This window comes from Colobus angolensis, unplaced genomic scaffold, assembly GCF_000951035.1.
Source record: "Colobus angolensis palliatus isolate OR3802 unplaced genomic scaffold, Cang.pa_1.0 Scaffold48, whole genome shotgun sequence".
Classification (NCBI taxonomy): domain Eukaryota; kingdom Metazoa; phylum Chordata; class Mammalia; order Primates; family Cercopithecidae; genus Colobus; species Colobus angolensis.
Window position 1 is genome coordinate 14,130,122 of NW_012118265.1, and position 24,653 is coordinate 14,154,774.

A 24,653-nucleotide genomic window follows, 5' to 3' on the forward strand; every position below is an offset into this window, starting at 1 on the left:
ATTTTAGTGTTCCAATTATTCTTATAACACTACCCATTTTATTTTCTCTCTTAAGCCATACTCTGTACCTCTACTGCTTGTTGAATATATCTTTCCAGAATTCCAACCTACAGAAAAAAACATACTTATCTTTCAATATAATATTTCCAAAAAAGAACTGTTCTGCCTTCTAGCTTCCTGGGTTTTTGGTGATAAGTTATGTGTTTCTGTAACATTAATATACCAAGGGGCTTATATTATCAGGAGGAATATTCACTTCTATCTGCACTGTATCTATATCTATTAATCTTGAACAATATTATCTAAATATTTATACAATACTTACATAAAATCATATTAGTTAATCTCTAATTTATCTAAATATTTACAATTACAAACTTAATCTTTTAAAATATTTACTCAGAAATCTAATTTCAGCCTTTCTGAAATGTTATTATGACATGAGAAGGCAAACAAAACACGTATTATTAAAATGATGAAAAAACCTTGCTTAAGTGCAAGAATTGAAAATGAAGACTGTAATTCTAATTCCAATTTTTCTCTTTGAACGTATTTCTTCCTGTGGGCTATAATTTTTTTCTAATGTAAAAAGTGAGGTTTTCCTTCTAAGACTGCCTGAAATTGCAAATAGAGATTACTGACAGATTATTTTAAACTAGGAAGATAAGACCTGGTTACAGCAATACTTTCCAAAATGATTGTAACCCAGTCTTTTCCAGGTAGGCCAGCTTCTCTTTGTAATTAAACTCTGTTAATTTCATGAGACATGTCCAAAATATTGGCAACAATCAACCAAAAGTCTATTTCTTGTGACTCTAATATTTTCTCAAAAATTATACTTATTCTGAATGTCTTATTTTTGTGGTATATATAAATCTCCAGATTTAAGTCTACTCTGTAGCTGTTTGTTATGTTTTCTCATTATACAACCTGGTTTATGCCCCTTTTCAAAATTTCTGAGTGGGCAATAGTTAGGTTCAATTAAATTTAAGGCCATCAGTCAGTTTATTTATCAAAACTATGTTTCTGTGACTTATCGTTCTTCCTATACCTTATCACTAATTCAAGGATACACAAAGAATAGTATATGACTGACTTCAAGGGTTTATACTCTGAACCATGACAATTTACAAAAGCTATAGATTTTTTCCCCAAAATGACTCCAGATTTTTTTCCATCCTACTATGTAGACACTTCTCACTTATTGTTATATAGTAACAATCTTAACTAAAGCCTAGACTGATCTCATCTTCTTTTCCCATTAACACATCCCACATAACTACTGTTAATTATTCTTCCTATATTTACCAAGTCATTCCTTGGCTCAGAATTGTTCTAAAAGCCGTTTCCTCCATATCATATCTAACATCCTTGACTTGGTTTTCAAGATCCTTCAGAAGCTACCCTTCCTCTAACTTGATATCCCAGTATTCATCCTTAGCATACTTTAATAAGTTCAGTGTCATAAACACAGCAAAATCAAATCCTTATGGAATATGTGCTAGATGAACAATCATAAACAGTATGATGAGACAGGTATTACATGCTAGTTTCATAAATAAATACTCTCAAGACTGACAAAAGGAGGAAACTGTCAAGCATATACCTAAAAAATGACGGAACTTACGCTTCTGTTTTCTATATTACATCTTTCCACTACAATGTGCTCTGCTCCCCCAAACACACCACTCAATTTGGTCTTTTTTTTTTTTGAGACGCAGTTTCACTTTTGTTGCCCAGGCTGGAGTGCAAAAGCACTATCTCAGCTCACCGCAACCTCCACCTCCCGGGTTCAAGTGATTCTCCTGCCTCAGCCTCCCTAGTAGCTGGGATTACAGGCATGCTCCATCGTGTCCGGCTAATTTTTTATTTTTAGTAGAGACGGGATTTCTCCATATTGGCCAGGCTGGTCTCGAACTCCCAACCTCAGGTGATCCGCATAGTTGATACCTCTCCAACTCAGGTTTTGTAGTGTTTTACAACCTTTGGAAATGCAAAAATTCCAGAAGCTCTCAAAGATAATCCTTATATGTTCTTGGTATGCTTACCAGTCAAAAACCTTTTTTTCATTAAGCTTTATTTTCTATAGTTTATGAAAACAATAGTTTTTAACTTCAAACATAAAGACATATCACGATATTGAGTCTATGCTTATTTAAAACACACCAGTCTCCCAACCTCACCAAATTCTTACAATTGGTTGGGAGGGCGGTGGCTCTCCAAGCCTTTTTGAGAATCACTGAACCTGACTTCATGCTCTTCGAGAGAAGAACCATAATATATTTAGAGTGATCATCACGTAAATTCATTCAGAAGGCAGATTTTTTGGTGCTTTAACATGCCAGACCCTAAGTAAGCAAAAGTTGAAGAAAAAAAAAAAAATGAGGCTAGTAGTTCTCAATATCAAGTACTTAAGAGTTGTTGCATGAATACTGGAGATAGTCAAATGAGCTGGTGGCTCTTTAACAATGTAGGGAATTAGGAGCAAGTATGAGATTCTGATTAAAGTTGTAGGAAAACTAACTTCCCAAAAAAATGCACATAGAATTATGTATACAATGTTAGGTGAGTTATGAACTGTGAAGCCCAATCACCTACCACTAGATCCACAGACCTCAGGTTAAAAGCCCACTAAAACTAAGTTCTCGGGGAACAGGAATTGCCAAACTTGCTTACTAATCCTAATTATGTCTTATCCAGTGCAATGTATACAAAAGCTACTTAGGGAATATTTGCTGATTGATAATTTCCTCATAAAAATAACCAGAACACTGGCGAGTCGTTTTTTCCATTAAAGAGCCTTTTAGTCAAACTATTTTGAAAGTCCGAAACCTTTCACTAGTAACACCAATGATCTAAAAACCAGTAACTCGAAAATCGTTATTGCGCTATTCACATGTGGACTAAGCTATCATTAATCCCGGTCTTCTTCTAGTTGTCTCTCTACTCCCTTCAATTTCAGGGCTTCCTCCTTCTCATCCCAAAAGCTACACCCAGAACCCCGCTGCCGCCAGGGAGACAGAAAATGATGCTCCACGAAGCACATACTTTCAAAACAGGAAAGATGGCATCTAGTGACGCCTACAACTTCCAAACCCTTTTCCCACCAGGTCCAGAGGTGAAGAGATTTACCTCAAGTTCCAGGAAAGCGGTGGCGATTGCTCTCAAATACCTGGTACCAGTTACCAAGAAGCTTCCCAACCTCCCGTCACCATAGTGACTTCTTAAGAGTTACGCTCCCTTCCTCTTCCCGCGATACTTCTACGCGGCACGTCATCCGAGTGGGCCAGAGACCCCGCCTCTCGGTGAGCCCGCCCTCTTCTGAAGAGGCGTTTCTGGACCACTGAGCCCCGCCTCCCGCTGTGAGCGGAACCCTGCCCTTTCCAAAAAAATATTTTTCAAAACTTGCCAGGTTGTTTTTCCAAATATTTTTAATAATAGTGCTGCTGTTGTAGACCACAGAGAAAACAATCCCTCGCTCTTCCTTTTCACTTAGTAAAAACTTCTACCGCGTAGGTCCCGCCAGGAGCTCGCGCATGCGCAGGAGCGACCATAAGATGGCGGTGGTAATCGCCGCACTTTTTTTCAAATTAGTGGATCCCAGAAATCATTGCGCGCATTTGTAACGAATTTCCGTTCGAGTTTGTATTTTAGGCGCCATTTTCGAGTGAAGGACCCGGAGCCGAAACACCGGTAGAAGCGGGGAGGTGAATACTACACAACCGTCTCTAGCCTTGGTCTGAGCGAACTGTCCCGCAGGTAAAGTACTTCTCTTCCTGGTAGGGTTGTCACGCTCTTACTTCCTGCCTTGTCCGCGAGCGCCTGGAAAACAGAGGCCTTGAGCCGGAGCGACGAAGTCCGGGCTGAGGCTGCCGCTGGGAGATTTCTCTTGCTGTCACCCCTCCCCCCTCGGCCGCTCCCCGGCGGCCCGGGCTCCCGCGCGCAACTCCCGGGCGCCACTTTTCCAAGCTACTCAGACGTCTTGGGGAGGCCCCGAGCCTCGCATATCTCTTCTTTAAAAAATCCTAGTCTCTATCTGGGAAAGGGCGTCTCCCCCTACCTCTCTCTTCTGCCAAGAGACTAGTCACCGGGTCTCAGCCTTCGCTGGTGACCTTTCATGGTTTACTGTCCAATGGGACTCCGCCCGGGGAGCTGGAGAGACAAACTCTTGCCACCCCAAAATTAGCAGGCGCTGCCAGCGTCCGACTTGAAGTTGCTAGTGGTTGGCTCCAGCCTTCGCCCTTAGCGGTCGGACCGCGGAGAGGAGGGAGACCGCGTTATGCTTCGGGCCGTCAACGGCACCGGGAGCTAAAGGGCGGGCAGACGAAAGCGGGCGGCGAGTCGCCAGTTAAGTCCTCACCGTTCTAGAGAGAGTTGCTAGCCACGGGATCCTAACCCTGACACGGACTCGTTTATCCACGTCGGTGCGCTTGCATCCCTGGCGCCGAGAGCGTGGGAATGTCCGGAAATGCCGGCATATGGGAGTTCCTCCGTTAGAAATGCTTTAGCGAGTATTACACGCTTATACTATGGGCGGACGGGTGGAGAGCTTTTAAAAAAATAAATAAGCAGTTGTTCAGTCCTTGATTGATCCTCAGGCACCTCTAGTTTTTCCCACTTATATAGGTCTTGTTAAGAAACCAGTCCTGCCTTCTTGCCACTGGTGTCTTTCGATGGCTCCCTTCCCGAACTCCCACTGCCTCTAAGCGGGGTGTTAAGCGGGGCTCATGGAAGCGGGTGGACCGAGGTTTCCCCGGGAGGGGCGGGCGCGGTGTAGCGGCCCGCGGGCTCACTTGCTCCCGGCTCTCCCTCGGCCCCAGCAACCATGCCCCGTAAAGGCACCCAGCCCTCCACTGCTCGGCGCAGAGAGGAAGGGCCGCCGCCGTCCCCTGACGGCGCCAGGAGCGACGCGGAGCCTGAGCCGCCGTCCGGCCGCGCAGAGAGCCCAGCCACCGCCGCAGGTGAGTGACCCGCCGCGACTCCGCAGGAACGCGCGCTGGGGGACTGGCAGGCTTACGCGCCCAGCCCGAGGCTGGCTGGGGTTGTTGAGCGCGGGCTGAAGGCTGCGGGGTTGAAGTCTGAAGATCGGTGTCGGTCCCGTAGAGGCTTAGGAGAGCCATTTGGCAACTTTGAGATAAGACTCCCGTGCAATTTTGGTGTAACGGCGCTGGAAGGGATGGGGGCGAGCAAATGGGGTCAGTTGTGAATTTTTGTTTGTGACCTGTGGAATGGTACAGACATCTTTATTGTATTTCCGCTAAAATCGAGACGGTCAGTCAAGAGCAAGTGGATTTTTTTCCCAGAGACAATCAATATGACTATGTGAGCGTGATGAAAAGTTTCCTGACCCTAGCCTCACCTCCGTGGTCTTAGATTGCTTTTAAAGAAAAGACGATAATTTATTTGAAACCACTGTAGCTTTTGTGAGTCCAGGAGTTGGGTGACGTTATTAAACTCTCGTGGCAGTGTCGCTGAAGTTCATGAGTTTCCAAAATGAAGGTTCCAGGTGCTCAGCGGTACGGATAATTGGATCTAGAGCCTTAGGATTTAATCTCCTGTTGAGGATAGACAGCAGGAAATAGCTTATTACGGTTTTCCCAGATTTGCTCTATGATGTAGTGTTTTGACTCTTAAGAGGTATAGGTATATAGAATTTTGTGACTGGTGGCATTTCTTTCAAGAATTTCTTTTTTAATAAAATCAAGCTGAAGGTTTAGTCGCCCCCATGAGTTTAAGATAATAACAGATTTAAGTGGAAAATACAGACTCCCAAGTTTCATAAATAACATCCCTCCATCCCTACTTTAAAAATGGGCAGTCATTAGTTCTCCGAACTAATTGCACTAATGTAGGCTTTTCCCCCGTTTGCCTTCCTTTTCCTTTCCTTTCACTGACTTAGAGACTGCAAGTGAGGAGCTTGATAATAGAAGTTTAGAAGAGATTTTGAATAGCATTCCTCCTCCCCCGCCTCCAGCAATGACCAATGAAGCTGGAGCTCCTCGGCTTATGATAACTCATATTGTAAACCAGAACTTCAAATCCTATGCTGGGGAGAAAATTCTGGGACCTTTCCATAAGGTATTTGTATGGAAATAACTATTTTATAACTTTTAAATAACTGTTGTAAGGTAATAACGTCTTTACAAGATGTTTCAGTTTTGTAACTATCCTAAAATTCACTCACTCCCCATTTATCCTGATAGCCATTCTTTTTCTTTCTCTCTCTCTCTCTCTCTCTCTTTCTCGCACACGCACACACGTTTCATATGATTTTAACACTTAAATTATCTTTTGGTTATCTGGTTATCTTTGGTACCTCTAGCTGTAAAGTTTTCCATTGAATGGAGTCGGTGTTTTTGTTTGAAATAGTATTTTCCCTTAGATAATTTTTTTTTCTTAAAGCCTTCATTGGAACCCTTAGATAATTGAACTATAAAATGAGTTTTCTAAAACGTCTGCGTTAGAATTAGAGCATTCTTATTAAATGTTGAAACTTTTAAGAGAGGAGAACTTGATGTAAGAAAACTCAAGTTGTATGTCCGTGCTTAGCAATAAAAACTTTTAAATACTTGCAGTTTTTAACTGCAAGTAAAGTAAAAAAAAACCTAACAGTTTAAGTTAAAATCAGTAGTATTAGCTTGACCTTATGAACTTTTGCTTGTTTTGTTTTTGTTTTTTTTAATGCAGCGCTTTTCCTGTATTATCGGGCCAAATGGCAGTGGCAAATCCAATGTTATTGATTCTATGCTTTTTGTGTTTGGCTATCGAGCACAAAAAATAAGATCTAAAAAACTCTCAGTATTAATACATAATTCTGATGAACACAAGGACATTCAGAGTTGTACAGTAGAAGTTCATTTTCAAAAGATAATTGATAAGGTAAGGGATTTTTACTGTTTAGTTATTGACAAGTTCAAGCAAGGCAAATGGACTTAAATGCATTGCATATTTTATTTTTGACTTTAAGAAATTTGTATGTAATTATAGCAGAAAATATTGGTTTCATTACCTCTGACCATATTTTATTTTGGGGGAGTGGTGATGCCTTTTAAAATATTAATTTTTTAGCTAAAGAAATGAATTACAAATAGTTCATAGTAATCCTTTTTGGAATAAAAGCATTGAGCAGTTTTAGGATCCTGAGTACTAAATAGGCATTATTTTACTATAAATATTGGTTTCATTTTTAAAGTTATATTTTGGTTGCTTTAGAATAAATTAGCTAAACTTGAAAATATAGCAGTTGGCTGGTTTTACCATCTTTATTATTTCAGTGCATTTTAACTTTAATGTTAGTGGCCCCTGAGTATCTGTGATATGAAGGAGCTTTCTTCAGTTTGACTACTGCTGTGATTAAGTCCTTTTAAAATGGGTAAGGGCAAGCCAATGTTTGTTTTCTAGAAATAGAGACAATTACAGGTAAAATGTCTAGATTATTTACCTGTTGATACTTTCGCTTCTGTTTAATAATGTAGGAAATTGATTGTTCAAAAATGACTCGATGGAACCTAACAATATAGAAAACTAATTACGTAATGAAAGTGGGAGGTGATTTGGCTTTTGAATTTTGTTTTCCTTTTTTTAAAAAAAGTACAAAGTGCTTTAATTACACAGAATCATCTATTTTAATTTAGTTTCTTTTGTGCTTTCTGTTGTACAAGTTGGGTTGGAAAATAGATTGCCAGTAAATCAGATTTTATTCCATTGCCTGTTAATTACATTTGATTTATCTAAATTTTAGAAGCCATTGCTTCAGTATGACAGAATTTTTAAGGGTAAGGGAAAGTGAGTGTTAAAGTAGGTTTGCAATTGATTTTTTTTTTTGCATCTGTTTGTTTAAAACAAAACCTAGGGAATTTAGTTGTTATTTTGTGGTGCTTTTTACTTTAAATGAATGGCACACTTTTTACCCTCCCACATAAAAAAACTAAACTGTATCACCCCGTTACTACCTTCCTTCCTTTTTCTTTGAATCATCATTTTTAAAAGCTGCAGCTTTTTAAATCTGTCAACATGTTAATAATTTGTATGGGTTTTGAATATGGTAGAAATCTTGTCTACCTCTTCTCAATCATAAATGTTTATTTAGGCTTGTTTGGAGGTGGGTTTTTTCGTTGGCTGGTTGGTTTGGCTTCTTGGTTTTTGTGATCTTTGAGAAAGAGACCAAGCAACATGGAAAAGTATCAATTCTTTGCTAAGCCAAGTTATTATTGAGAACTACTGGCAGTTTGTGTGCGTGTTCAATTGAAGTTTTTAATCCATAGAATTAGTTTCAGTATGAAATGAGTGAATTTTTACCAACAATTGTTTTCTGGTTTTGTTTTTCCTCAAAACAGGAAGGGGATGATTATGAAGTCATTCCTAACAGTAATTTCTATGTATCCAGAACGGCCTACAGAGATAATACTTCTGTCTATCACGTAAGTGGAAAGAAAAAGACATTTAAGGATGTTGGAAATCTTCTTCGCAGCCATGGAATTGACTTGGACCACAATAGATTTTTAATTTTACAGGTAAGTTTATTAAAGACTTCCAAGATTATCTTATTCTTGTTACTTTTTTTTCTATAAAGCTAGGTTGGATGGATCCTGTATTTTTGAGGCCTTAAAGTACTGTAGCAGCACATCATGGTTTACATACTACAGTCAAGATGCGAATCATTATTTGCTGCTCTAGAAATTTAAGGAAATTCATTCAAAACTGTTTTCATCAGATGTTCATTTTATGTTTGGATGAACTGACATACTTGTTCCACTCTAGCAGCACGTAAATATTGGCGTAGTGAAATATGTATTAAACACCAATATTACTGTGCTGCTTCAGTGTGACACGGATATAGCAACTATTTTATCCATTGTTTGTATTTCCCTTTAAGGTAACATTTTAAATGAAATGTATTATCTTTTAATAATCTATCCTTTTCCTTTGTTCTTGTTGTTATTCTTTTCTGATATTTAACCAAAAACTGAAAAAATCGGTACAATTGGTGTTCGATTTACCTCCAAAAACTGAAAAAATCGGTACAATTGGTGTTCGATTTACCTAAGCACCTAGTTAATGTAATCTTTGTAACACTTCGGATGGTTAACTGAACCTTTACTCATTGGTTTTTGTTTCGTTGAAAATGACTGACTTGGTGGAACCAGGACTACTGAAAGAAAGAAACTTTGATATTACATTCTTAAGTATCACAACTGTTACAGAGCAAGTCCTTTTAAAGAGATGTAAAAATTAAGTACCTGTGCCAAGCTGATTTTTATTAGAAACCCTGTTTTCTTTAAGTAAAAGTATATTCTACCAGCAGGGCTTAGTAAAAAAAATCCCCTATCTTTTTTCCCTGTCATCAAAATTCAGAATTTTTTGAAGAAAAGGTAAAACCATGGCTTTGTCAAGTTCCTGTTTGATTCTAGGGTATCTTCTTTTCTTGTGTTCCATCAGGAATCACCGAAGCATAATAATAAAAGCAAAACTATTTTGTGATGCAGAAATGACTGAAATAAGTAGGGAATTTTGATTTGATGCTAAAAGTTTTGTTAGGGTGACTGGATGTTCCTAGTAACAAACTTATAAAATATTAGCCTCTGTTTCCATTTTAGTCTTTATTCTTATAATTTTTTTAAAAATTATTACTTTTAGACATTTGTAGTATACAAGGTAAATCAGTATCATTCTAGGATAACCTTTTTTAGTATCTTTTATTACCAGGCACAGTATATTTGCAATACTTCAACCTAAACTTGTTCAAAAATTAATGTTGAGGCAATTAATTGCAGATGTATTTCTAAACAAGATTTGAATTCATAGAATGTGGTGTTAAAGGATTTTGTGTGTTTTTAAAATCAAATTGAACTGTTTTATTGACTTTCATATTCTGGGACTTGGTTTGGTTAATTATGGATAAAAAGGTATGTCCCTATATAATGCTAAATTTGATGATGATACCAATTTGCAGGAAATTATACTTAACGTGTATCTTTTGCTTAATCGTCTTTTACCGTCATCCTGGGATAATCAGAGTTTTACATTTATGTAAAGATTCATCAAAATACACTGCATTTTAACCCTTCTGAGGATATTTTTTTTCTCTGTACAGCATCTCTGTACATAATTCAGTAATAAAGGAAGTTAATGTAATATTGTCCCAAGGGAGTAAATAATTTATAAATTGTCTAGTTTATATTACATTTGTGCTTCTGAAGTATATGGGATGCTAAAGCCAATTTGTCCACATGATAATCTGAACCTTTTTATTGTGATCTTTACAGTTGTTTAGAAAACATTTCTTCCCAAATAATACCAAGGTAAATGTTCCAAGTTAAGAGATTCAGTTTGACTCAATTAAATTTACAGATAAGAACCTTAGAAACTCACCTGTTAGGAATAAGAAACAGGGACTGGACTACAGTAGAACTAATAGTGAGTGCCCAATTAAAACTGAGGGAAAATGGCAATGGTTTCTATGGATTTTTTTTTTTTTTTAAGTCGCTTATGAAAATCTCATACTCCTAACTGGCAATATAAAGCATTTGATGATAAGTAAAAATGTGATTTTTATTACCTTCTCTTTTACTGAATAACACCTATCTTAAAAACTGATTTGGGAGGCTGAGAAATTGGAAACAGCATCATAGTATCAACATCCAAGACCTAAATCATTACTTGGAATAAAACATGTAGACTCTTTGGCCAGTAATAGTGATTAACAGCAAAAGTAATCTAAATTTAGTAAAAGTAAACATTTATTTTTAAGATTTAAAAGAACCAAATTTTTTAGAATTTCCTAAGAGTAAAATTTTTCAGTGTTAATATATTGGCTTAGCAAATTTTTCAAGTAGGCATTTTTATTACTTGAATCCATTAAAAATTTCATTAATTGGCCATTCAAATGAATTCCTTTTAAGGCACTATGCTGAGATGCTGTAAGTAATATAAAGGTGACTAAACCTTGTTTCTTGTCCTTAAAGACACATACATGCCCTCACAAAGTTTTAGTTATGATTGACCATTGTGTTTTTTATAATTATACATTTCCTTTTATATATATCTACTTTGGGAGCCTTGGTCCCGTTGTAATAACTATAAGTCCATACAAGTAGAGTTTTATTAGCTCTGTATAGCATTTCTTGGGTAACTATGACTTATAAATTAGGGGTGCTTTTGCTCCATTCAGGGGCAGAAGAATGGTTAATGTTTTTACTAAAAAGTTGTATTAATGATTGGTGCCTCAGGAATATTTTTGTAAACTCCTCAAAAGCTACAACTATTAGCACAACTTTAATTTTGTCAAAGTTTTCAATTTCATGTTTTTGTCTTCACATTACAAAATCTAAAGTTTGAAAAACCAGGCTGGGCACATTAGCTCATATGTATAATCCCAGCACTTTGGAAGGCTGAGGCAGGCAGATCACTGGAACCCAAGAGTTCGAGACCAGCTTAGGCAACATGGTGAAACTATGTCTCTACAGAAAATACAAAAATTAGCTGGGCTTGGTTATACACTCCTATAGTCCCAGCTACTCAGGAGGCTGAGGTAGGAGGATTGCTTGAACCCAGGAGGCAGAGGTTGCAGTGAGCCAACATTGTACCACTGCACTCCAGCCTGGGTGACAGAGTGAGACCTTGTCTCTAAATAAATAAATAATAGCAAAGTTTTGTTTGTTTGTTTGTTTTTAATTATTTTGTAATTTGGAGATTTAATTAACCTAGGTCTGAGTTGTTGCCTAGCCATCTCTTTTTTCCAATGTACTTCTCTTAAGCTTATCACATAAACTACTTGGATTCTAGTCTCTTAGTCTCTAGAAATGAGCCTATGCTATAATATCAAAAGAAATTTTTAGTTTTTTTGGTAATACCTCAGTTTTCCAAAGGTATTCAATATCCACAAGTAGGGTGGAGGTGGTGGGGAGCAGCAAGGAAGCAACCTCTAACCAACCAGAAATAGTTATCAAGAAGTCCAACTACGAACAAATTACTCTTTCTGTTTTATTTTAGAAAGATACTAACCTTGATGGTTTAGTTTCTTGGCCCCTGGTAGCTTACAAAGATCAAATTAGAGTAAAATGTATTAAAGGAAGATAAAGAACAGTAATTTAGTATAATAAAAGATGTAGAAAATAAAAATATGACCAAGATAAAAACTTAAACCCCAGTAATTTTAGGCCATTTAATTTTTATGCAAACACTCATATTTGCCGTAAGAATCATTGAAACCCTCCTTCATAGTAATTATACGTAAAAATAGAAGAATAATTGAGGCTTTACTAGGACAACAAAACTTTGTTATAGCTATGTACTGTTTGAGTTTTCTGTAGTTTATACTTGCTAAAATTTGGATTACATTTGAATAAGGATAAAGGGCATCATACCTATTCATTCCTCTTAGATTTTTAAGCTGTATTTCTGTAAATTGATTCTCAAAGAATGGTATAACTGGATCATAATGTCTTGGTTTGCCACCCAAGAAAGTGTTCCATAAATTAATATTTAAGCTGTTGATATGGTAAATGGACTCTTGGAGCATGTTTGCTCTTTTTGTGTAACTCTTAAAAACCGTACTTGATCTTTTCCACAGTTGCTTAATGTGTTTTATATAGTAGGAATGTAATTTAAAACATAGGAAGTTTGTAGTAAATAACAGTGGGGGGAAAAAAGCTTTTAGACCTTGGTTCATGTGCTTTAGGCGACAGCAAATAGAGATAACACTGGGAATATGTAAAATTTTGTCAGCGTCAGGTAATAGTATTGTAGCAACTTGAAACATTTTTTGTCTGTGATTGTGCCAGTCACTATTTGTGATTTGGATTGAACCTCGATATGACTTTAAATTCAGGTTGATGTTTTAAAATTGTTTCTGAAATTTATTATTGAGCTTATTGCCCTAAATTAAAACTATATTCTATGATTTTACATGAGTTATGTAAGTTTTCTGAAAAAATAAGGAGGAATCCTTTAGGCACAGATTGTCAGTCTACGGATTACATAGGAGATGGCACAAATGAAGAAGGAAGAATGGAAATGGTAGCAAGTGGTAGGGCAGGCAAAGGACATCAAAGAACAGAGCAACAAGAAAAGTCCCAGGTTGTCATTGTGATACCACAGTAGTCTTTTTTTTTTTTTTTTTTTTTTTGAGACGGAGTCTTGCTCTGTCGCCCAGGCTGGAGTGCAGTGGCTGGATCTCAGCTCACTGCAAGCTCCGCCTCCCGGGTTTACGCCATTCTCCTGCCTCAGCCTCCGGAGTAGCTGGGACTACAGGCGCCCGCCACCTTGCCCGGCTAGTTTTTTGTATTTTTAGTAGTGATGGGGTTTCACCGTGTTAGCCAGGGTGGTCTCGATCTCCTGACCTCGTGATCCGCCCGTCTCAGCCTCCCAAAGTGCTGGGATTACAGGCTTGAGCCACCGCGCCCGGCCCACAGTGGTCTTAATAGTCAAAGGACAAGTAAAGGCCTGTTAATAGCCTGTTGATTCAATAATGCTAATCTGATAATATGGTAACTGGTTTTAAAAAAAGCAATACAGTATAATAATCTTAAGACTGAATGTTACATAGGATTTGAGATGTAACTATTTTGCTTCGTAAATATCCTGTCTTTAAAAAAAAAAAAAAAACTTGTCAACTTTATTAGAGTAAGAGGAAATCATAGCTGTATCTTTCATTTTGTTTGGAGAGAGAGGAACAAACAACCAAAAATAAGCAACCATTGTTACCTACCCAAAGCTAAGCTGTTTCTTAATAGCTGTACTCTGTCTCTTCAGTAAGTAATTTGCCAGGAGAAATATTATTTTTATCAGCGTAAACTGTTACACTGAATCCCAACTTTTAGCTATCTGAAAAATGTATATTTAAATAATACTATTATGGCCATTTGACTCAAATGTAAGTTCTCTTAGGATGGTTTTTCATTTTCTTAAAATACGTGTTCAGATATTATCCTTGAATTGGGTAGAATATTAGTTGTCAGATATTGTTTGTTATTTGGATTATAAACACTAACCCACAGGATTTAAACTAAAACTTCTAGACTAGGCATGGTGGTTCATGTCCTTAATCCCAGTATTTTGGGAAGCTGAGGCAAAAGGATGGCTTGAGCCCAGGAGTTGAAGACCAGCCTGGACAACATAGGGGAACCACCATCTTTACAAAAAAACATTTTTTTTAAAGATTAGCTGGGTGTGGTGGTGTCCATCTGTAGTCCCAGCTACTTGGGACACTGAGCTGGGCGGATCGTTTGAGCCTGGAAGGTCAAGTCTGCAGAGAGCTGAGACCGCACCACTATACTCCAGCTTAGGCGACAGAGCAAGACCCTATCTCCAAAAAATAATAAATGAATGAACAAACTGCAGCCTCTAGATCAGTGGTTCTCAGCTGACAGTAATTCTGCTCCCCTTCCCATAGGACATTCAGCAACATCTGAAGACAGTTTGGGTTGTTACAGCTGTTGGAAGGGGGGATGCTACTGGTGTCTAGTGGGTGAAGGTCAGAAATGCTATTAAAGCATCTTATAATGCCCAGCATAGCTCTCCACAAACAAAGAATATCCAGCCCAAAATGTCAGTACTGCCACTGTTGATAAACCCTACGTAGATACGAACTTTGAATAAGACTCTTGGCTTCCTCAGTGACTTAACGTTCATCCTGTATAATCCAAAGGTTTGGGCATTTTTCTGGGCTTCATTCCTGTGTAAAACTTAAAACTATTGCTGCAAACATTTAGAGAGAACTAACAATTGAAAACAGAATAAAATACTTTATGTAAATATCTACATATTTTCACTTTATACCAATTCATAGAGAATATGAATGTTATGGAAAATAACTTGTGGGGTAACAGTTTTACTTTGTTGATAATCATTGTGCTAATAGACTGTCAAAAGTATCGAAAAGTGATGTATACAAATAAAATTATGCCTTAATGAGTAGATTTTCAAATGAGCTGTTTTGTCCTGTTATTAAATTGTCTACTTTTTGTAATTATGTTGAGGCTTTTGGTGAATATGATGCTCTCAGTAAGTTTTACCCCACATTTTTAAGGTTCACCTGTGTTCACTTAGGAAATGGGAATCACTAAGATATTTAAATTAAGAACAGTATACTATTTTTAATATGTAATTCTTTTTGTTGATTTTTTTCATCTTAGCTATTTTGCTGAAAATAAGAGGTATATCTTTTTTTCACTTGCCTGTACCTGTTCTTCCATTGAAATAGTTTAGAATACAAACAAGCTACTTCTATAAAGTAGCAGCATTTTGGCCTGAACGTATTCAGACACAATTTTCTCTCCACCATAAAACTAAATGGCTGCCTGGCAGTCAGCCTTGATGGTTACTTATTATGGATTTTTTTTCTCTTTTCTCTTCATAATTAAACTGCATAAATGCAAATATGTAAAGTTAATCTAAGATTTTAATTACAGTTCAAAGTTGTTATATTAGTGATTACAAACTAAAAGTTTTCTGATGTCTTATGTACCAGTGCCATTAGTTTTCTCTAGTCGAGGTGTGGTCAGTTTGATTTCTGTTACTACCATGAGAAATAGGTAATATCCCTTTCTGCCAAAGGCTCTTGTTTTTAGAAAAGTGAACATTTAAGTTGTTGACTAGCTTTGAAACCTATTACTTGTTAAGGAACTCATAATAACCATGTTTATACAGAAAGTTGGTAATACTACTTTGGGACAGGGTTCCTAGCACAGTTTAATGATGCAAGTGTTTTTGAAAATTCTTTATTTTAGAACAGGAGCTTCAATTGTGTTAATAGTTGATAATGTTGCCACTATAATCAGATTGCAGATTAAGTGAATGCTTTCCTAAATTTTACTTGTTTTATTTTTATATTGAATATTCTAGATGGGGAACTGTGTGTGTGTATATAAGTGGATGTATATTACACTTTTATAAGGATTTATCTAAGGGAATATAAATTCATGTTTCATATCTCCTTATGTAAAATTAAAACTCCTAGGAATACCAGTGAAAATAACATTTTTATTTATACCTTATGCAATCGTTGAACTACTGTACCTTGTTTAGATGTTTATTACTCTTGGCTTTGTTATTTACTCCCAATTCTCACTTAAGATTGATTTAGCTAAACGTATACAGTGAGTATGAAATATAACTTTTTTTAAAGGGCGAAGTTGAACAAATTGCTATGATGAAACCAAAAGGCCAGAGTGAACACGATGAGGGTATGCTTGAATATTTAGAAGATATAATTGGTTGTGGACGGCTAAATGAACCTATTAAAGTCTTGTGTCGGAGAGTTGAAATATTAAATGAACACAGAGGAGAGAAGGTGAATCTTCTGTAGACTTTCATTGTATATCAGAATGTTTCATTTATGATTTAACACATTTTACTAAGTCAGTCATGTTATAATACTTCATAATGAAATGTTATCTCTTGTATTGAAGTTTATATATTAACATTTAAGATGAACATTCTCCTTATTGTTTTTAGTCTAATGTTTGCATATTTTAAGTTCATATTGTATATATGAAGTGTGTATTCAGTCTTTAAACTTTTAATTTCTATAGTTAAACAGGGTAAAGATGGTGGAAAAGGAAAAGGATGCCTTAGAAGGAGAGAAAAACATAGCTATTGAATTTCTTACCTTGGAAAATGAAATATTTAGAAAAAAGAATCATGTTTGTCAATATTATATGTAAGTGCCTTGATTTATCAATTTTTATATTGGTTTTTAACCATTAAGTCAAAGCCCTTCTCTTTTCCTAGAGAAACATAAAGACTGAAGTGAAAAAAGTCTCTAAACATTGTTTTGTGTGACTGGATGTGTTAGCTCATGCCAGTAATTCCAGCACTTTGGGAGGCTAAGGCAGGAGGGTCGCTTGAGGCCGGGAGTCCAAGACCAGCCTGGGCAACATAGCAAGACCCCATCTCTACAAAAAAGAAATTATGTGGTGAATTTATCGGATGTGAGAACTATCTGGCTGTGACACCTGTCACCCCATTGATCACCAGGGTTGAATTTATTAAATTAGGCGTATTTATCAATTCATTGAAGTTGACTTTTTAGTATCCTACTTTAAGTTGGGAGGTGGGTTCACAGGTATTTATTACTATGCTTAATCCTTTTACATGTGCACTTTTTAAAATTTGTGTAATAGCAGATCTGATTTTTTTCAGCTTACGATGAACTTTTTTTTTGAGACGGGCTCTGTCACCCAGGGTGGAGCACAGTATGTGATCACGGCTCACTGCAATCTCAACCTGCTGGACTCAGTTGATCCTCCCACCTCCACTTCATGAGTAGCTGGGACTACAGGGTGCACACCAATACACCTGGCTGATTATTGTTGTTGCTGGGATTTTTTTGTATTTGTTTTTTTTTTTTTTTTGGTAGAGTTGGTGTTTTGCCGTGTTGCCCAAGCTGGTCTCAAACTTCTGGGTTCAGGCAGTCTGCATGTCTCAGCCTCCTAAGTGCTGGGATTACAGGTGTCAGCCACCGCGTTGGTACAATGAAACCAATTTTTGTTCCTAAATTCTAGCCTTGACCCAGGGAGATTTTCCCCTTCATAGCCTAGGTAGTCAATATTGACTAGTATAATAATACTTTAGAAACAGCTAATTTTACTAAAATTGTTACACAGTTTTAGAAATGGCATTTTAGGAGCTTCAATTTCTTTTTTTTTTTTTCTCCCTCTAGTTATGATTTGCAGAAACGAATTGCTGAAATGGAAACTCAAAAGAAAAAAATTCATGAAGATACCAAAGAAATTAATGAGAAGAGCAGTATACTATCAAATGAAATGAAAGTTAAGAATAAAGATGTAAAAGATACAGAAAAGTAATAATATTTTGGAAAGTACTAAGAGTATTTAGATAATTTTATTACAGGTGTATTTATATAAACTTACTGCCAGCACATTATGAGTGTAAGACATTTGCCAGCATATCAAGTGGTGGCCCCCTTGGCGGAAAAAAAAAAAAACTTGCCTCACATCCAGTTCATTATTACAGATCAAATGCCCTACTCTTAAGTCTTAGAACCGTGGGGATGCTACCCCCTAGTGGCATAGCACAGTAACAAACAATAAGCATTTGGCTTGACTGGTTAATTAATAGTCACAAATCTGATAGAGGGGTAGGATTTGGGTTGTTCTAGATAAATTTTTAAGGATTTTATCATGTCCCTACTTACGCCATTTTTCAGTGACACTAGTATCTCTATTTTTAAATAAAAAAATTTGTATAGTAAGTTTATTGTATAGTAACTTGTAAGTATATTCATAAAAGGTAAAAAAAATTTTTACTCTTATGGTAAAAATTTTATATGCCTAGACATTGTAGTCACTGGAAAATGTGGTATTTTCCGTCCAACTTAGAAAGGCAAAATTGCTGTCATAATCACAAATACAGGTGCTTCTTCAACTATGGGGAGAGGGATCATCTTGGAAGAAGGAGAGATTTAGGATGCTGCCTTATTAAAAGCCTGGATATATTTATAGAGGAAGTGTTCCAGGTAGGAAATATAAAATGGTTTTAAAATATCTGAACATTCAAAATAATGACTACTTGCTTTGCTAGGAAACTGAATAAAATTACAAAATTTATTGAGGAGAATAAAGAAAAATTTACACAACTAGATTTGGAAGATGTTCAAGTTAGAGAAAAATTAAAACATGCAACTAGTAAAGTCAAAAAGCTGGAGAAACAACTTCAAAAAGATAAAGAAAAGGTAGGTGTTAGAAAAAAATTCTTAAAATTTCATGTCTGAATATCATATCTAGTTTTCATGGAAGTGTTTGCCTCTTATTGCCTAAGAGAATGAATTAGTATTCTAAATATTGTTTTCAGATTTGTCTCTGAACATGATTTTACCCCTTCTAGGGAAACCTTGCTTCCACTGACTTTATTTTGCAGGAGGTTTTTTGTTTGGTTTTGGAGTTTTGTAGAGATGGTGTCTCAGTCTGTTGCCCAGGCTAGCGTTCAGTGGTATGATTATAGTCTTGAGCTCCTGGACCTAAGCAATCCTCCTACCTCAGCCTCCCAAAGTAACTTGGACTACGGGTGTGAGCCGTTGCTCCTAGCTTGACTTTGAGTTTTAAAGTTTTTATTACAATAATATATGTTATTGGGAAAACATTTACCGCAATTCCATTTTGGTGTTAATTTTAATTTACTTTTTCCTAAAGTAGTAGTTTTTAAAGATATTTAGGTTAAGTATTACAGGCTTTAAAATATTGCTTGTCTTCTACAAAAACCTAAGCTAACAGGATCAGAACAGGATTTCACAAGAATTACCAATGTTGGCCAGGCATGATGGCTTACACCTATGTTCCCCGTGCTTTGGGAGGCCAAAGTTGGAGAATTGCTTGATGCTTAGGAGTTTAAGACCAGCGTGAGCAAGATAGTAAGATCCCGTCTCTACAGAAATTTAAAAATTAGCCAGGCTCGGTGGAACATGCCTAATAAGTCCTAGCTAGTCAGGATACAGAGGCAGCAGGATGCCTTGAGTTCAAGGTTCCGGTGAACAGTGATCAAGCCACTGCATCCAGCCTGGGTGACAAAGTGAGACTCTGTGTCTTAGAGATAGGAAAGCTCATACTTTGGAGTCTCTTAAGCTGTGTTCATGTTCGTAGCTCTATCATATATAAATAGATATGGTACCTTAACCCCAGCCCCGCAAAAAAAAGCTTTGTTCCATATGTTTACACAATAATTATAGATTAGGCTCTACTTTACGCTACAAGCATTTTCTAAATGTATTTGTTCACAAAATACTTTCTGCTTAGCACAGCTGATAAATATGTTGAGTCAGTGTTTAAGGAAATGGCATTTTGGGAAATGTTGAACTTCACTGGTACTACATAATCAGAGTAAACAAAATAACAAGGCTTTGGGGGTAACCCAAAAGACTTGACAATCTTATTTAAGTGTAACTGTTACAGAGTCATTAGCCTTTAGGCATAGACTGCGTGGATAAGTGATTATTATCAGAATATGTTAATGGAATAAAATGTTAGCCCTACATGATGACTCTGGAAGAGTAAAGTTGTGAAAGATTTTAGGATTGGGGAAGATGGTAAAGATAATTTGTGGTAACTTATATACCAGGAAGGATAGTTTAGAAAATTCCTTGTAGTCAGAGCATATTTATAGCTAAAGAAGAATAGTTAAAACCTGAAATCAGGAGAGAAGGATGACAGACCTAAGGCCCTGCCAGAGAGAATTTTCCTTCATAAGAAGTCAGGTGTTTGTAGAAGTAGTTTTACTATTAGATTGAAAGAATCTAGAAATTACATGAACAGTCGGGAAAATAATTGTTAAAGTTAGCTAATTTAACTCTGATTATAAAGAAAACAAGAACTGAGAAATGCCTTTAAGCAAGTCAAATATTGATAGTATTGGGTAGCATAAAGATGTATACTCCTATAACTTGTTTTATAACCTCAGGTTGAAGAATTTAAAAGTATACCTGCCAAGAGTAACAATGTCATTGATGAAACAACAACCAGAAACAATGCCCTTGAGAAAGAAAAAGAGAAAGAAGAAAAAAAATTAAAGGAAGTTATGGATAGCCTTAAACAGGAAACACAAGGGCTTCAGAAAGAAAAAGAAGTAAGATTTTTTTTATCAGTGTTTATTTTGGTGGCCTTTTTTTTTTTTTTAACTTAAAGATGATTTTTTCAAAAATATGAAACATGAACTGGTAAGTTTGGACTTTTAATGTCCAACATTCCTAAAACTAGTCAGCCTAGACTTAGATGACTATTCTTTTAATTCCTGCTGTCCTGTTTTTTAAAAAGTTAATGAGAATTTGTAGTAGTAGCAGAAGGTGTGATGTCAAATACAGTACCTTGATTATTATATATGCCACTCCTAGGCATGTTGAATCATCATCATAGTTTGTTGCCACCTGTAAAACCTGGAGCCACACTAAGCACAGATTAATGTCTCCTTTCTTTTTGCTTCTATAGCTCTTGTGTAATAGTTAAAAGCTGTGGCTCTTGGTTCAAATCCTAGGTCAGTCACTTACTGTCTGTGTTCTTGTGCCAGTTGTTATGTCTCCAAGTCGTCTTCCTTAAAATGAGAAAGAATTATATCTACTTTGTGAAAATAAAGAATAAGTATATATAAAGTACCAAGAAAGAAAATAAACGTTAGCTGTAATTTTAGCACTTTATTAATAAAACAAGAGAACGTGAAGTTGTCACATTGATATGTATTATCTACCCCAAGAGTAAGCATAAAATTATCTATCTTTGTTTATATGTACCACAGCATTTTTGACAATGCTAAGCATGTTAAATACATATGTTAATGGAAAATGGTAATTGAATTGACTGTATTAAAAAGTCATGGACTTAATATGAGTCTGCTTTGGAATATTGACATGTTCTAATGTCAAACTGTAAAACTTCACAGGTTAGAATACCTGTGTGATGAAGTGTCACTTAATAGAGTCTGCTTTGGAATATGGACATGTTCTAATGTCAAACTGTAAAACTTTGCAGGTTAGAATACCTGTGTGATAAAGTGTCATTGGATAATGCAGTAGCTTTCATGATGGGATACTTTATGGTTAGTGGATTTTCACTGTTTGCTCATTTAATATATATTGAGTACTCATGTGCCCTGAACCCCATGTTAATGACAAAGCTAGGCCTCAAATGTCTATTCCTCAGCATAATGATCTGCCTCACAAAGCTCTTGTGAAATCAGTTGGGAAAAGACTGTGTGCAGTGAATATTGACAACTAGGCAAAAACTGAATATAGTCCACTTGTGAGAATTTTTTATTTCTATATACTGTGCTCGTAGAATTTCCTTTCTTAAATTGAATGTAAAATATGTGGTTTCATTTCAGTGTAGGTTTGAAAATAAATATCTGTCTAGATTTAATGAACTCATATTTTAACAGAGTCGAGAGAAAGAACTTATGGGTTTCAGCAAATCGGTAAATGAAGCACGTTCAAAGATGGATGTAGCCCAGTCAGAACTTGATATCTATCTCAGTTGTCATAATACTGCAGTGTCGCAATTAACTAAGGCCAAGGAAGCTCTAATTGCAGCTTCTGAGACTCTCAAAGAAAGGAAAGCTGCAATCAGAGATATAGAAGGAAAACTCCCTCAAACTGAACAAGAATTAAAGGAGGTAAATCTTTGCTTCTCTATTGCATCAGAACATCATTCGTCACCTTTAGCTTTATACATTTTTGTTGTTTTTAATCTCAGCATCTAAGGTGATTAGTGATAAATTTTCTTCATTTTATATAATCTCCAAAGAATGAGGTCAGCATTTCAGTATTCCATATGTGCACTATCAAAAAACTGTATTATCCCCAGAAGCATCATACAGTAAATCACCACCACCACCCCACTGTGGAAATAATTTAAACAAAAGAAAGTTTGTGTTTCTTTAAATCTTAAGTATAGACAATTTATTTAAGGATAAATAAAAAACATAAGTGTATATGTATTTATATAATGAATATAGAACAACCATCTTAGTGTGTTTTGGGTTTTGAATTTATGGATGTAGTTTCTTTGCTGGCATTCCAAAATGTTATAAACTAACCAAGATGTGTAGCTTAGCTCATCGGTGCCTGTCCCCCATCCTTGAGTGAATTAGATGTCTAAGGAATTTCATAAACTTTAAATCTCCAAAGATCTCCAAAACCTCAGTAGGCAAGGTGTCAAAAAAAAAAAAAAACTCTTGTTTGAAGTGTAATTATACTGAAAATAAATATGAGTCTTTTTCATTTTAGTAAATGCATTCTATTTGGTCATCAGGGAATTTCATGACCAGGGAGAATTTAAATGTAAATTAAGTTAGATCCAGTGACTACTTCTATCTTCCTGGTGAATCCGTTTATTTGGGGGTGAATTATGTCAGTAACCTGGTTTAAACTTTATGCCAGTGCAGTAATAGACATAATTTAAATCTAGTGGATGGAGGAGAATACCAGTTACAAAAAATGGCTGCTGCTAAGTTGGAGATTGAGAAACTCAGAGGCTGTAGGTATGCATTTGTGTGGTTCCTCCCTTGTTGGGAGCCTGGCATTTTTATATAGCAATAGAACTATCCAGTCCTCTTTCTCCCCTTCGTTTCAGAGGTGTGCTTTTTCTCCAGCACCCCCCAGCCCCATTCAGCTAAAATAAAGCACAGCATAACCATAGTCCTGCCCAGTCATGCATACCTTGGATCCTGTTTCTGGGTCTGCTTTTAATTAGGGCAGAGCTTAAGAATTAGGGCACACTTACGTATAACTATATAGTGTCAAACTGGGATTTTCACAGGCCCAGCTATAGTTTCTCTAGCAGGATGAACTAATTGCTCCTGGAAAAATACTACACTTAATGTTTTCTTTTATTGACCCGAGTAATTTATGGCCCTTTTAAACCCATCCATATTTTCCACAACCAAACCAGCAATGGCTATACAGCTGCTCAGTTTTGGTTCATGTTTTTATTGTTGGTCTTCTTTTTTCCTTTATGTTATTAAAAAAATTACAACTAATTCAGTGCAATGACTGATCATATTTAGGAGTTAATGCTTCTGGATTTCATTTTATTTTCATTTTTAGAAAGAAAAAGAACTTCAAAAACTTACACAAGAAGAAATAAACTTTAAAAGTTTGGTTCATGATCTCTTCCAAAAAGTTGAAGAAGCAAAGAGCTCATTAGCAATGAATCGAAGTAGGGGGAAAGTTCTTGATGCAATAATTCAAGAAAAAAAATCTGGCAGGATTCCAGGAATATATGGAAGATTGGTAAGGTAGATTTTTGGGGGGCATGGCTTTTTTTTTTTTAAGAAAGTAACATTTTTTTTGCCCTAAACAACTGTATTTCAAGTGTCACTGTATATAAAATAACATTCATTTTCTTTGTTTTAAAGCACATTTATTTTTAAACATTTTGCCCTTACAGTTTCTTGTTTACTTAGCTTTAGATAAATACAGTTATTTCATACCTGTCAAGAAAAACATTAGTAATGGCACACAAACTTAAAACCATTTTATCCTTTTTTTAAAAGAAAGAATTTAGCCAGGCACAATGGCGTGTGCCTGTAGTCCCAGCTGTTGGAGAGGCAGAGGCCGAAGGATCACTTGAGCCTAGGAGTTCAAGTCCACCCTGGGCAGTATAACAAGACTCTGTTTTTTAAAAAATGAAAAATTTTTAAGAAGTTGATATATTTGGGTTTTCACACCATTTTACTTAGGTTTTGGCTAGCATTTAAGGATATAATAAGGGATAATCTAAAAATCTAAGGCTAGCAATAGCCATTACTGCTTCTGAGCCTCGAGGGAAGGGAGTTGTGGTTCAGAGGAAATGGGGAAAATCGATACCTTAACCCCATCTATTTCCTGCCCTCTAGTCTTAACTGAAATCTCATATTGGCTGAAGCTGGAGAGTCAAAGGAGCCAGTTGATGCAGTCCTTAAGTCAGCCTTTCGGAGAAGGGAACAAAGTGATTTAAAAGGGCAAATGAAAAATTACCCAACATGATTGCTTCTACATCTTGTATCAGGGGACTTCCATCTTATTTTCTTGAGGATAAACAATTTAATCCTATTCATTTGCTCTCAAGGAAAGCCCAAACCAGTGAATACTGCTAGATAGCTGTGTAATAGATAAACAGATAAATGTGTTTCATCAGGATTTACATAATTTTAGATGCTTTTCAGTAATTCAG

General features: G+C 36.3%; 2 protein-coding genes across 5 annotated transcripts in view; one reads left to right on the forward strand and one right to left on the reverse strand.

Moving 5' to 3' along the window:
* The window catches only part of IFT80 (intraflagellar transport 80), a 158,855-nt gene extending 154,372 nt beyond the window's left edge, over positions 1 to 4,483 (reverse strand). For 2 of the 3 annotated variants that reach the window (XM_011959064.1, XM_011959066.1), the window contains exon 1: positions 3,133 to 3,542. The gene's annotated coding sequence lies outside the window, so the exon portion shown is untranslated. Of the gene's footprint in view, positions 1 to 3,132 lie in introns of all 3 variants that reach the window. The other variant, XM_011959065.1, reaches the window with a different exon arrangement.
* The window catches only part of SMC4 (structural maintenance of chromosomes 4), a 36,761-nt gene continuing 15,421 nt past the window's right edge, over positions 3,314 to 24,653 (forward strand). The window contains exons 1-12 of one of the 2 annotated variants that reach the window (XM_011959062.1): positions 3,314 to 3,759; positions 4,821 to 4,961; positions 5,900 to 6,078; positions 6,688 to 6,879; positions 8,337 to 8,513; positions 16,127 to 16,291; positions 16,533 to 16,660; positions 17,663 to 17,803; positions 18,544 to 18,694; positions 20,413 to 20,577; positions 21,880 to 22,113; positions 23,546 to 23,731. In XM_011959062.1, the coding sequence (XP_011814452.1) occupies positions 4,826 to 4,961; positions 5,900 to 6,078; positions 6,688 to 6,879; positions 8,337 to 8,513; positions 16,127 to 16,291; positions 16,533 to 16,660; positions 17,663 to 17,803; positions 18,544 to 18,694; positions 20,413 to 20,577; positions 21,880 to 22,113; positions 23,546 to 23,731 (1,854 nt within the window). In that variant the 5' untranslated portion in view covers positions 3,314 to 3,759; positions 4,821 to 4,825. The remainder of the gene's footprint in view (positions 3,760 to 4,820; positions 4,962 to 5,899; positions 6,079 to 6,687; positions 6,880 to 8,336; positions 8,514 to 16,126; positions 16,292 to 16,532; positions 16,661 to 17,662; positions 17,804 to 18,543; positions 18,695 to 20,412; positions 20,578 to 21,879; positions 22,114 to 23,545; positions 23,732 to 24,653) is intronic. The other variant, XM_011959063.1, reaches the window with a different exon arrangement.